Consider the following 13,925-nt stretch of genomic DNA (forward strand, 5'->3'; position numbering starts at 1 on the left):
AATATCTCAGTTAATGTAAAGGTATGTATGAGAGATGGATGGCAGAAGGAACCAAAAAGCAGGACTCCCTAGCTCCCTAGGAACAAAAATAAGCCTGCCCAAGAGTAAGCAAATCATTTACTCAACCATGTGTTCATTCCTCCTTTCTTTCAAGAACTAAATCTTGAGCTCCAACTGTGTGCCAAGTATGATTTCTGACAATAGAAGTGCATAGCAGTGAGCAGGACAAAGTCCCTGACCTTGGGAAGATGACCTTCTAGTGGGGCAGACAGACAGAAATGAACCAATACATAACACGGCATCAGTCACATGTCCATCAGAGAGAAATGGAGGAGGAGAGCTATTTCAGTGCCATGACCAGGAAAGTCTGCAGAATCCGGAATAAAATGAAACAGTGGGCATAAGAAAAGGTGGACAGGGAGAATTCTAGGCAGAAAGAAGAGCATGTTCAAAGGTCCCAGGGAAGGACAGTGCTTGGCACTTTCTAGGAAAGCACAGAGGCCAGTGTGGTTGGGATAGGCAGCTCAAGGCAGGAGGGAGAGGGAGTGAGAGACAGTCGGGGCCCAGGCTACAGAGAGCCTGGTGGGGTGAGGAAGGGCTGTGAGTGTTACTCCAAATGTGCCGGGAAACCACTGCCAAGTTTTGAGGAAGGCAATCATATCATGATGACATTTAAAGTTTTAAGAATCATCCTGGCCACTCATTAAAGAATAGACTATAGGGGAGTGGAAGAAGGGAGATGAATTTGGAGGCCTTTGCCAGTCCAGGAGACATGATGTTAGGCCTTTAACTGGGGCAGTCACAGTGAATGTGATGAGAAGTGATAAGATTCCGGACACACTGTGAAGGTGGAGACAGCCTTCTCATGGATTATATGTGGACAGGAGATAAAGAGAGAAGTGAAGAATGATTCCAAATTGCTTTTGGCCCAAGTACTAGCAGCACAATTGCTTGGCACTGAATTCTTACCTGAGACAGCCCAGGAAAGGGGACAAGAACTCAGACATCAGGGCAACCATGTATTATGACTGTGAAATTCAGTTTTTCTTCATTTACCTTCTAGAATCTGCTTTCTGAAGCTTTCTCCCACACCTGGAACTCACTGCCCGATTTCTTCATATGTACCCCATAATTTAAGTCTATTCTTAGGAAATGATCAATAAATGTATTCACAAGATACATATTAAAAGTTAATATTAAATATTTTATCATTCTAAAAAGGTATATGCAGTTTAAAAGAAGAAACCAAGATTAAGCCAAAGAAAGAAATTTCTAATGGTGGGAATACATATTCCCATGAAGAGATAGAGGAGACAAATTCTGGATTAGGAAAAGCTACTCGAGGGCCAGAAATTCAATCGCCCAGGTAGCCAGCTTGTCTTCCTGAGAGTGATGTTGTCTAACCCAAGGAATCCTGTATTCAAACCATTCTCTAAATTGATGGGGGGAGGGCAGAAGGAATGAGGAATGAATGCATTGTTCTGAAGCAAGGAATAGAGATATCCTAAATTAGCAAAGCCAAAATTAGAAAAGTAGGCACATTTAGTGATTATTTTTAAAAGACTTCCATCCTACTAAGGTGACATAAAGTGATTCTAATAGCAGTAGGACGGCAGGACCATCAGAGTTTTATAGCAACCCCTGCCCTTTAGAATGCATGCTTTGTCACTTTCAGAACGCTTAGAATTGCTTACAAAATGTGAATTTCTTTTCTCCTTCTTCTAAAGGCTTAGATTTAAAGCAAAGCAACATGGAATAGAGTCTTAAGTGATTTAATGATGACAGACTGAAAGAATAATTGCATTAGTGAATGGTCCTGTTTTGACTAAGCACATATAGATTTGCAAACACTCTTGGAATTGAAACCCTAGTGCAAGGTATTCAAATTAAATGCGCGTATATTAAAAATCAGTGTCTGCAGCAAGACTAATTTATGATAATATCTGTTGTCCTTTTAAAGTTGTAAATTCATTTAGAAAAGAATTAACTTGTCATTTTTTGCTGAACAGACGACCAAAATAAAGGGAGCCAATCAAGCTTTATACATCTTACGCTCTAGTAATCTTTTATTGAATAGAGTGGGACTATTGATTATGGAAAGCTACTCTGAAGTGCAAAGCTCTTTGGCAGATGGCTTTGCTAGGCAAACTCCACATATGTATTATTAATAGATTTCTATCCCTATGCACAGCACTTAGTAGTACATTAACTTTCTTACACTAACAGGGGAACAGATCTTCCATCCAGGAGAGCTGAAAGTGGCACAATGGGAACTCATGAAACAATATGCACCAGTAAAAGCTGGACTCAGTAAAAAGGCATCAGTCTCCTTCTGCTGAAACAATTTACAGATTCTTTGAAACTGTCGTTTCTTTCCTGAAACAGATTCTCCTGAGGGTTCCAGGTCATGACTCCTTTACTCCTCAAGTCCTACAAAGAGCTGCTTAATTAAAACAATTTTAAAAAATGCTTCCTTAAAGAACCCATTAATTCATTTAACAACCATTTATTGAGCTTCTATTATGTGCAGGGTGTTAGGTGCTGTGGTAGACGATCAATTGAAAAGATACATTAGAGATGGTAGGTGACGTGTGTGCCATTCTTTTCCAGAAGGCAAACTTACATATTCAGATTGTGATCTCATGACTCATCCTTCTCGAAGCTACTCTTATAACCAATGAAAACAGAAACTTCTTATTTGGAAAACCAGACACACTTAGCAAAAGCAAGGCCGCCATTGGGGACAAAGTCACATCAAGCTCTGTGTGTTTATTCCTTCCCTGGGTCGGCATCCTTACGTAATCTCCTTGATGATGCCAATTTTAGATGCTCTTTATAAGAAATGACTTCGAATCCTGCACACACATAAGATAATAAGTATCAGCCTGGAATAAAGTACCCTGTGCATAATATTGTTCTGGATCTGCCCCACATTTAATGATTCATCCTTTGTCTGCTGAGCATTTACTCCGAGCCAGGCACTTTTATAGGTGCTACCCCCTCTAAAGTAGAGGAGAAAAATGCATTAACAAAAAATCCAGAAACGTATGTTTAGAATGATGTGCGGCAACATTACTAACTATGAAACACTCTTAAAGGACATGGTTATCGGTTCAAGATGCTCTAGTTTTTAATGAGTATATTACACAGCATTCTGAAGATGAATAAACTAAGTGAACACAGACTAAAATTTCCTGAATTCTCCAGCAATCAGCACAGTGACAGTCTGAAGCAGGTGTTGAACAAACATCTCTTTCAAGACATGTCAACGCTGTTCCAGCACTCACTTCGTTCCAACGGGCAGAGGAAGCCAACTACCAAGCCAAGTTCTACTCACCATCCCTTCTGCTGGCACCATTCCTGGCTTCAACACTCATCTAAAAAATCCATCAACTAATCCCCAGAGTTTTCTCAAGGAAAACTTGACAAAATTTTAGATTTTAGAAAATCTAAAATCGGGTTCAGTGCCGTGCCTTAAAGAGATGGTAGGAAAAAACAGGCTGGTCACAGGGGCTTGTTTTAGAAGCACATCGAAGTGGGATGCAGGAGACCCAGATAGATCTCTCAGTATGAGTCTGCACAGACAGACCTTTTGCGAAGAATCTCTAGTTCACCCATAATAAACTCATACATACCAGAGATAAGGAGGGACAAATTATGAGACCCCATGTATTCAGTGCCAGACTGGAGTGTTGAAGCAATGTTTAGGAAATTGGCTTTTCTGTGCACTAATATCACACAGTCTATGTAATACTATCAGCCATGCAGCTTCTGCCTTGAGATCGTCTTTAAAGTTTTACTCTATGTTGGTCTTTATAACAGCACTGTCTGATATTCAATTTTAAACTCTAAATGATCGTTTAAGAAGTAGAACAGCCATCTTGGTGTGAAAGCCTCCTGGTGAGGTGGTGGAAGTTGCTGGTAGGTCATCTGAGGTGTCGCTTCCAAGAAAGATGTTGACGTTTTTCAGTATTCTTGTGTGTTACAGTGTCTTCAGCCAAAACAGGCTCTCTGCTTAGGCACGAAGGATCTGGAGTCATAGCTGTTCCAGCATCAAGTCATGTCTCAGCTACCTGTGTCCTCTGCCTTTCCTTATGCTATCCAGTAAACAGGGCCACCTTATCATTTATGGTCTTAGAATGCTTTTCACCTCCCTCTTAGTTGAGATGGAGGATCTAATGCTTTAGATGTTGATTAGGACAAAAGAAAGAACCCAAGTGCCAAGGCATCTTATAAAGCACATATCTTTCAGTGTTTTGAGGCAGAGAGTAACATAATGCCTAAAGCCATGATGACAATGATAAGAGGTCAACACACCAAGAGAAAAGGTAGCCAGTGACAAGTAGATTTGTCCCATCTCTCTCATTTCTATCCCAACCCCATAATGTACAGCGTGAGTTCTTAGTGTTATGTTGGAGCGGGGAGCACAAAATTTCAAGTAGACTGTATAATACTGAAGAAAGGGGTTTCATGGAGTCTATACATATCTTGGTCAAATAGCATACTTCTGAGGCGAGCTTAAGGCTACACAATGCTAACTCCCTTATACAGCTGACTCTTGAACAATGTGGGGTTAGGGGCGATAATCCTCCAGGCAGTCAGAAAATCTGCTACAACTGATAGTCACCCTTTGCATCCATGGTTCTGCGTCTATGGATTCAACCAACCTCAGATCATGTGACGCTGTAGCATTTACTATTCAAAACTATCCGCCTCTAAGAGAACCTGTGCAGTTCAAACCACTGCCGTTCAAAGATCAACTGGAGTTCTAAAATTTCCCAAGTGAGCTTAACATAGGCTGGCCCCTGTCTCCTTTCAGGTTCACTTATGCTAGCTGCCCTGAGGCGCTTCCAAAGGGTTCGCTCTCAGGGAGCTCCTCGAGAAGGGGTTCCTCATGGTCACATCTCCTTTCATGTAATCATGCCTTAGGGATTGGCACACATTTTGTTCACAGTGAAAATGCTGACCAGTGGAGTCCAGCTGGTGAGATGAGTAGTCCCCAAGCTACGCAACTAAAAACCGTTGTGAGCATTATGAACATGCAGGAACCAGAGCACATCTCTAGCTTATCTCTTCTTGGAATATTCTTCCTCTAATTAGATGAAAGGATAATTTCCTCACTTCCTTCAAGTCCTCCCCACAGATCCTGCTAGTTCAAATGAGGCTTCTCTAAGGACAGCCTCTTTAATTCTGTAACCTGAGCTGATCCCCCATCACAGCACCCCAGAAGCCTCTATCTTTACCCTGCTCCAATGCTTCATTTTTTCCATATCTTGTACACAAAGTATATAGTTTATTTATTTTATTTATTTGGTACATCTTCACTAAAATTTAGGTCCCACAAGGGGGAGGGAACTTTGTCTAATGTGTCCTCTGAGGTATCGGAAACACTTAACATACTGCTTGGCACATAGGAAGAGCTCAGAGTATATTTATTGAGAAAAGGAACACATCTCCTATAGCAAATATGGTGCAAGGGTAAAAGCCAAACCACATTCTAAGAGAGGACATTTCCCTGCTGGGGAGAAGGATGGTGAATTAAATTGCTTGATGCATATGAAGTGCTCATGAATTCTGGGAAAGGAAAAATGGACGTTTTTGTTCCCTAAGAGATTTTTGTTTCCATTTCCCTTGTTCACAATGAATTTTAATCACTGGTGTCCAAGTAGAAACAAAAGTTAGCACACGGCCTTTACGCTTTCCTGTGGTAGAGGCCACAGCTCGGATTTCAGACAAATAAGAATGTCAGCCAATGTTAATTTTGTTGCTATTATTTATACATGCTCTTTTCCACCACAAAGTGGAATCATTAGCTAACACGTCAGTCTCCCTAGGAAACACTGGTTGGTATTCAGTGAATTTTCGAAGACTCCTATTTCCTACAAATTCACTATTTGAGAAGGTTTTTAGAAAATGTCATACTCAGTAACATTTCCAAACAGCAGAACTAGAGGCCCAGGTTCATCTCCAATGAACTTTGTCAGGCCCTGTTTTCAGATGTTACGGTTCAATCAAATGAAAAATACAGAAATTAATCTTGGGTACATCTTGAAGTATTACCATTCCACGGTATATTGTTGGAAAAAAATGATACATACGAATACATGTATATGTGTGTCTATACCCTTATCTGGGTGTGTGTCTTCACTATGATTATTGTTAGGGTCAGTGTGAAGTACTGGAAAGAGCACTGAACATGAAGTCAAATGGACTTTAATTTGAATCCGAACAGTACCGATTTACATCCCTTTTACTCTCAAAAATGTTCTATTTGGATAATACATTCTATGTTATTCTAAATAATCTTTATACAATCTCTGATATAGTTATTGGCCAACAGTAGACGCTCAATAAAAGGTAGTCGTTCTTTAACAAAAGGTTATCCAAGTCAACTTTCTCAATATCGTCAAGGAGGCACTACTCTGATGATTCCAAGAGAATCGTAATAGTTATTAACAAAGAAAAGAGAAGGAAAAAAAATAGGCGGGGCTTCCCTGGTGGTGCAGTGGTTGAGAGTCCGCCTGCCATTGCAGGGGACACGGGTTCGTGCCCTGGTCTGGGAAGATCCCACATGCCGCGGAGCAACTAGGCCCGTGAGCCAAAACTACTGAGCCTGCGCGTCTGGCGCCTGTGCTCCACAACAAGAGAGGCCGCGATAGTGAGAGGCCCGTGCACCGCGATGAAGAGTGGCCCCTGCTTGCCGCAACTAGAGAAAGCCCTTACACAGAAACAAAGACCCAACACAGCCAAAAATAAATAAATAAATAATAAAAAAAAATAAAGGAATTCCTTAAAAAAAAATAGGCGGATGTCTATAAATCAAAAAACTGTTAAAAATATCAGGAAGAGGTCATGCCATTCCGTGAAAGGAATGAAGAAAAAAGGTGCCAAGGTCAAGGTCATCAATAAACCCACATTCTATTCCTAGCAGCCTAACATTGAGAACCGTCCTAAATAATGCCTCCACGGGGGAAAAAAAAATCTCCAAATCACCCAGAAGAAATAACTTTCTACTCCATTAAATTAATACAGTATGCCTTCCAAGGAAAGGAGGGATTCTCTTACTGGAGGAAATGAAACCAAAACCCACCTGCAAAGAGCAACAATAAGAGTCAGTATTCGTGTAGTGCCTCATGTGCTGAACACCAGGACAGACAGTGCTAGTCTGTAGCTGTTCAACCTTCAACACAGGCAGTATAATTAGACACTTGTATTGAAGAGGGAAATGTCTTAGAGAAGTCGTACAGCTTGTCCAAGGACACACACTTTAAGTGTGATGGCGATGCAATTCTAACCCAAAGCCTATCCAAGTTCAAAAGGGACAGAGACCTCAGGTTTTCTTTCCAATCCCATGTTTTGCCCCAAATTAGTGTCTTGAAAGATTGGACACAAACTCAATACAATTAGGGAGGATTCTGTGACAACAGGTTAATCTGTCAAGGATCATGAAATACATCTGCTCTCTCCGCTTTTCAGGCAAGAAATGATGTAAATCTAAGGAGTCATTTTAGTAAAAAATGAACAATCAATATGTAAGGAGTGTGTTGAATCCACCCTGATTTCAATGGTGAGGTGGAGGAAGTGAATGACTATGAATGTGTAAACAGGAACTTGCTCCTCTATACCCGCCCCCAACCTCAACCTCTGCCCCGCCCATACATACTTTATTTCAGGTTTAAGGAATCACCAGGCCCATCAACAACACCAGCTGAGTTTGTAACCCACTTACCCTTCACATATCCCCAGATGATTAATTTCTACAAGCAGTTATTTTTTGCCTCATTTTATTTTTCACCGAGGGAGTGATCTCAAATCTCAGAGACTATAGAAAAGTTCTATCTAAAATAGCTATTTAGGGCTTCCCTGGTGGCGCAGTGGTTGAGAGTCCGCCTGCCGATGCAGGGGACACGGGTTCGTGCCCCAGTCCGGGAAGACCCCACATGACGCGGAGCGGCTGGGCCTGTGAGCCATGGCTGCTGAGCCTGCGCGTGCGGAGCCTGTGCTCCGCAACGGGAGAGGCCACAACAGTGAGAGGCCCGCGTACCGCCAAAAAAAAAAAAAAAAAAAAAAAAAAAGCTATTTAAATCTAAAATACAGACTGAAGATATAGTTCAGGGCAGCTGTCCCTCAGGAATTATTACAAATTCATCCGCAACAGACTTCTAAACAGGCAGCCCCAGTGATTTCTGTCATTATCAGACTGATCCCACTGTAAGCCAACAACCAGAGGAAAATGCACTGGACGTCTTCACCGAGGGCTACACAATCAGGCAAAATATAACTAAGATCAAGATATTAAATTTAGCTACTAATTTATGTCGACCCTTTTCTCAGCATTCTCTGGTTCCCTAGGGACTCTGAAATAGAAACAGTGCCCAGAGCAGCAGTGACTTTCAGAGAAAGAGCATCCTTAGAATCAGGCGGCTGTCACTCATGAACTATGTAACCTCAGAAGTTACTTAATCTCTCTGAGCATCAATGGCCTTATTTGCAAAATGAAGATGCTTATGAATGGCTTCTTAGGTTGTCATAAAAATTAGGTGTGACATGTCAGGTAATGATAACTAATGGTTATTAAGCACTTATGATATGCCAGGTGCTGGATGAAGTAAGTACTGCTAGTAGAAAAGTAAACTGAGGCACTAGATTTAAGTCACTTGCCAAAATTCACATAAATTACAAAGTCATAACAATCACATAATTAGAAATAGGATTGGAGCCCAGGCAATCAACACAACCCATGCTCTTACCCCCCCTAGGCTTTACTGCCTAATATGAAACTCTGCACTGAGTCATAAGTCACAGCTACAGTTATTGTTAACCTCTCTATACCACATAAAGTGAGATTATATAGAACAACTGAACACTCATGCCAAAGAATACACAATACCTGGGACATGAGTGCAAAAGTTCTCCTTCAACGATGCAGGCCTCCTTCTCGAGAAGTTCAGGGCAGTCCTCTCCGCCTCCAACAGCAACGTGCTTCACATTCCGGCTCCTGCTTCTAAATCCTGGCGAGAGGCTCCCTGAACGGCACGTCTTGGAGCAGGGGCTCCAGGAGGACCACTCGGTGGTTTCGCAGTCTTTCGGCATGATGCAGGACTGGATGGTCACAGGCAAGGAATCTTGCGTGCAAAGCCTGAAGGAACAGAAACAGAAAACAGTAGGCCGTAGACTAAATGGGTACAACCAACATTATGAAGTGCCTATTCTGGATGAAAAGAAAAAGCCTGAAATCTGGGATAGCGTTCAAGTAGGAGAATTTTTTTTTTAAATGTTAGAGGCATCATGATAAAATACTGAAGGACGTACATTTTAAGAATGAACGCTCTATTTCATCTGAAACTGTGAAGTTATTTCACTCTCGCAAGACACATGTGTAAGGTGAGTCCACATTGTACCTTGTCCAAAGCATCATCAGAAATAATGGAGGTTCTTCTCATGTGCTTTCACCTCTGATACAGCCTAGAGTTACCCTTCGTTCAGTGGTTCCTAGGTCTCACACACTGTCCTGTACTTCACAGGCACTTACAACAGTCTCTTGAGTATACATATTATTATGTCCATTTGTAGATGACAATACTTAAGGTCAGGAAGGCTAAATCATTTGTCTAAGGTCAAACAAAGGTAAATGTAAGCTTTCGAGTACTGTTCTGTCCATTCTTTTAAATACTGAGCGATTAAAAAATAAATAAATGTGGTATTATGTTTCCCCATACTGTTAGGCTCTGCGCATCCATTTCCTCATCTGCAAAACTGAAGTGCTTTCCAATACTAACAATGTAATTGGAAAACAGATAAATAAAAAGATAACATGATACTGTGATGAACTCAACATAAAAGCACTTACAATGATGAGGAGAAAAACTGATGAGGCAGTGATAGACCACCTGGGAAAGCTGGGGGTAGGGGTGAGGCAGGTTCTAAGACAGAAGGACATCTAAGCTGCATTTTAAAAGATTAATGGAAACTTCTCAGGCACGGAAAGAAGACTATTTTAACTCAAGGAAGTAGCATATTTGAAGCCCTGAGATAAAATTTGTGGGTATAGGAACCAGTGGTATGCTAGAGTTGGATTTACTGTTTAACAAGGACCAACTGTAAAATTTTCAGATATTTTGCAAGCCTGTTGATTTCATGTAAGTAGCTTAAAATTAGCCATGGTGGAAGTATTTACACTATAGAAACCAGCAAATGCCATCAATCAAGTCCCTTTACCCTACCCTGACCCCTTCAACCCCCAGAACTGGTGGTCAAATATTCACAAGCACACCAATGGGGGAAAGTAAAAGCCAACTTGTCAACTGTCATAAATGTGTCCATTTATTACACGTAAAGTTCAAAGAGGAATGTGGATAAATATTAGGTATGTAGTTCTTCAAAACGGATTTCTGGAAAGGCTAAGGAATTTGGATTTATTTGAGCATTAAATAATGTTAAAGGGAGAAAATCAGACTCATGTAGGGAGACAATATTTTGAGTATTATTGGCATTTTTTTCTTTTCTTTGTTGTTAGTATTTCCCTTATTCAGTCAAAGGCATCCATTACTTTGCGGAAGAAAAGGATAATTTTGACAGGAATGTAAATCAAAGAAAGGGTCAGTGTTCAAACACTGACTTCCAAAATTGAGCCTATGAAACTTGGTGGAATAATACACAGGGTTTGGCAATAGTTCCTTTGTATGTGTTTAAAAAGAGAGAAGTATTAAAATGTTTCCAAATTTCTGACCTGAGAAAGTATGTAGAGTAAGGGAGCCACCAACAGAAATGGATTATAGTAGACAGTGTGCAGGGGAGAATGAAATATGTTCATATCTGGCCACAGTGATGAGTAAAATATAGTGAGATTTCCATACTGATATTCATCATGAAGCCATAGAGGATCAGTATGGCTTTCAAATTTCACAATGATATAAGATAAACCTTCGGTCCAATATTTTTTAAAAGCCTATTCAGATCATATTATCCTCTTCAAAATGAAAAAAGCAATGCATACCTCATTACCATCACTCACTCCAATTAGATATTTGGAGGGCCTGGGATCAAGACAAAATAGGAAGAACCTCTCTTGAAAATGCCCCACATAAATCATAATGTATCATCACTGTACAATGTGGAGGAAAGAGGGAAGGCCCACCTATTTTTGGTTTATGATATAACAGAAAGATGTTAATCAACAAGTTTCTACGTTCTGACATTTCAGAAATTATTATTGGCTGAGTTATGCCCGTCTCAAATTCATATGTCAAAGTCCTAACCTCCAGTGCTTCAGAATGTATCTGTACATGAAGATAGTCTTTTAAATGTGGTCACTAGGGGTGGCTCCTAATCCAGTATGACTGGTGTCCTTGTAAGAAGAGATGAGGACACAGACACACACAGAGGAAGAGTATGAGAAGGCTCGGAGCAAAGACAATGGTCTACAAGCCAAAGAGAGGCCTTAGAAGAAACCAACCCTGCTGACACTTGATTCAGCCTCCAGAACTGTGACAAAGTTAATTTCTGTTGTTTAAGTTACAGTCTGTGGTACTTTGTTAAGGTAGCCCTGGCAAACGAAAACAGAACTTTAATAAAGTTTTTAATTTGTGTATGTTTTTAGATAAGGAGTTTTAATTTCTCGGAAGGATTTTCTTCTTCCTTTCCTAAAGAAGATCCCATACTACACAGTTCTCTGTCTACAGAAGTAGTGGTTTGGTTCTTACCATTTCCTAGCTGTCACTCTCATCTTTACCGAACTGACTCTTCCTATTGGACCAGAAGAAGGGGTAAGATTCCATCAGTACAAGTACTTGCATGGAGTTGCAGGGATTAATCAAGGCTTTTTTTTTTTTTTTTTTTTGCGGTATGCGGGCCTCTCACTGTTGTGGCCTCTCCCGTTGCGGAGCACAGGCTCCGGACGCGCAGGCTCAGCGGCCATGGCTCACGGGCCCAGCCGCTCCGCGGCATGTGGGATCTTCCCGGACCGGGGCACGAACCCGCATCCCCGGCATCGGCAGGCGGACTCTCAACCACTGCGCCACCAGGGAAGCCCTAGTCAAGGCTTTTGTAATTTTGAAAAGGGCTCCTAATTCTTGGAATTAGGAAGGGCATATATTCCACTGATTACACATTTACTTATTTTTAAAGTTATTTTTATTAACTTGCCTCCTTGGTTAAAAAAATAATAATAATAAAAGGTATGACATAGGGCCCTGGTCTAATGTGATCACTGAGATTTCTTTTTACCGAAATAGTGGAATAAGCACTAAATGGTGAATCAGAAATATGTGACCTGAAATTTGCATCACAGTACATTAGCAGGACCTTAGTCTCATGGCTACTTAGTTTCATTATTTGCAGAAAAATTAAAAAAAGAATAAAATGTGATCTGCTTAGCTCCCCAGAGTTACAGTACCCTTCAGTTCAAGAAGAATCACCTTATAAACTAAAGTCCAAAACAAACATTCCTGCCTTTACACAGAATTGGGACTCAATCTTTCCACAGAAGGTGGTATGCCTTTTTAATAAAACAGACATATAGTGTTGATTTATCTTTAAAAGAAAGAGAAGCTACAGTAATTAAACCTCCTTGAGATTTATAGAGTACGTTGTCATTTGTAAATTACTTCACAAGTATTCAACTGTAAAGGAAATCTTTGAAACCAAAAATAACTCTAGTTATTGTTACTTCCTCTGGAAATGTAAGGAAATCTCTTTACATACAAATTAAGGACAGAGCTCTTAAAAGATAAAAATCAACAGAAAAATACCCTCATTTCATTAACACTTCAATTACCACTTTAAAATAGTATTAAATATCTCAAACATTCAGAAGAGTAATGTAATAAACACTCCCATACTTTACTAGCAAAGGCTAACATTTACTTCAGATTTCATTAAATAAATAAAAAATGATAAATTCAGGTGAATTCCCTGTGTCTTTTGCAATCCCAGTTCCATCTCTCTTCCCCAGACACAGCCACTATCCTGAAATTGATTTTTATTATGTTCCACCGCATTTTTATACTTTAACTAAATATGTACATCTTCATAAACAGCATTCATTGTCTTGCATGTTTTTACAAGTCTTACTTAAATATTATTTTGTTATACATATTACTGTGGAAATTATTTTCCTCACTTAATATTATGACTTCTAGATCTAACCACGTTGATAAATGCAGATAATGTACCTTCATTTTTATTAGTGAGTAATACCCCCATGTGAATACAGGGCAATTTATTCATTTTCCCATTAGTGCACCTTTTGGTTGTGCTTAATTTCTTCTGATTCCACAGGATTATGTATTAAACCTTCTTTTACATGTCTCTATGTGGTTACACATGTGTGAGAGATTTCCTGAGTATTTTTGCCTGGAGTTAGGCCATAAATAGTCATGTAAACAAATATAATAGGTATTGTGGTATTTTCCCTTTCCTACATGCTCAAAATTCTCGGTTTTATCAGACTTATATTTTCCAAAATATTGAGGAAGTGCACTTGGTTTTTCAGGTAACCACTAAACTTTATTCATATTTTTCTCAAATCATTAGTGATTACTCAGATTTCCTATCTTATGAATTAATCATTCATATTGTTTGTCCATTATGGTAGGTGGACTAATGGTGCCCCCAAAATGTCCACATCCTAATCCCTGAAAGCTGTGAATACGTTACCCTACGTGCCAACATAAACTTTGCAGATGTGACTGTTAAGGATTTTGAGAGGAAGAGATGATCCTGGATTATTCAGGTGGGCCCAGTGTAATTATAAGGGTCTGTCTAAGAGGGAGGCAAAGGGGCCACAGACAGAGAAGTAGATATGATATCAGAATCAGAGGCTGGGATAATACATGACCCAAGGAATGTAGGCAGCCTCTAGAAACTGAAAAATGCAAGAAAACGGATTTCCCCCTAGAAGCTTCAGGAAAAAAAAACAAACACAG

The 13,925-nt window shown here is 40.1% G+C and overlaps 1 protein-coding gene across 1 annotated transcript in view; it reads right to left on the minus strand.

Moving 5' to 3' along the window:
• Nucleotides 1–13,925, minus strand: part of THSD7B (thrombospondin type 1 domain containing 7B) — a 764,324-nt gene that overhangs the window by 535,392 nt on the left and 215,007 nt on the right. The window contains exon 3 of the mRNA XM_033860221.1: nt 8,891–9,139. Coding sequence (XP_033716112.1) covers nt 8,891–9,139 — 249 coding nt within the window. The remainder of the gene's footprint in view (nt 1–8,890; nt 9,140–13,925) is intronic.

Source organism: Tursiops truncatus, chromosome 7 (assembly GCF_011762595.2).
Source record: "Tursiops truncatus isolate mTurTru1 chromosome 7, mTurTru1.mat.Y, whole genome shotgun sequence".
Lineage (NCBI taxonomy): Eukaryota > Metazoa > Chordata > Mammalia > Artiodactyla > Delphinidae > Tursiops > Tursiops truncatus.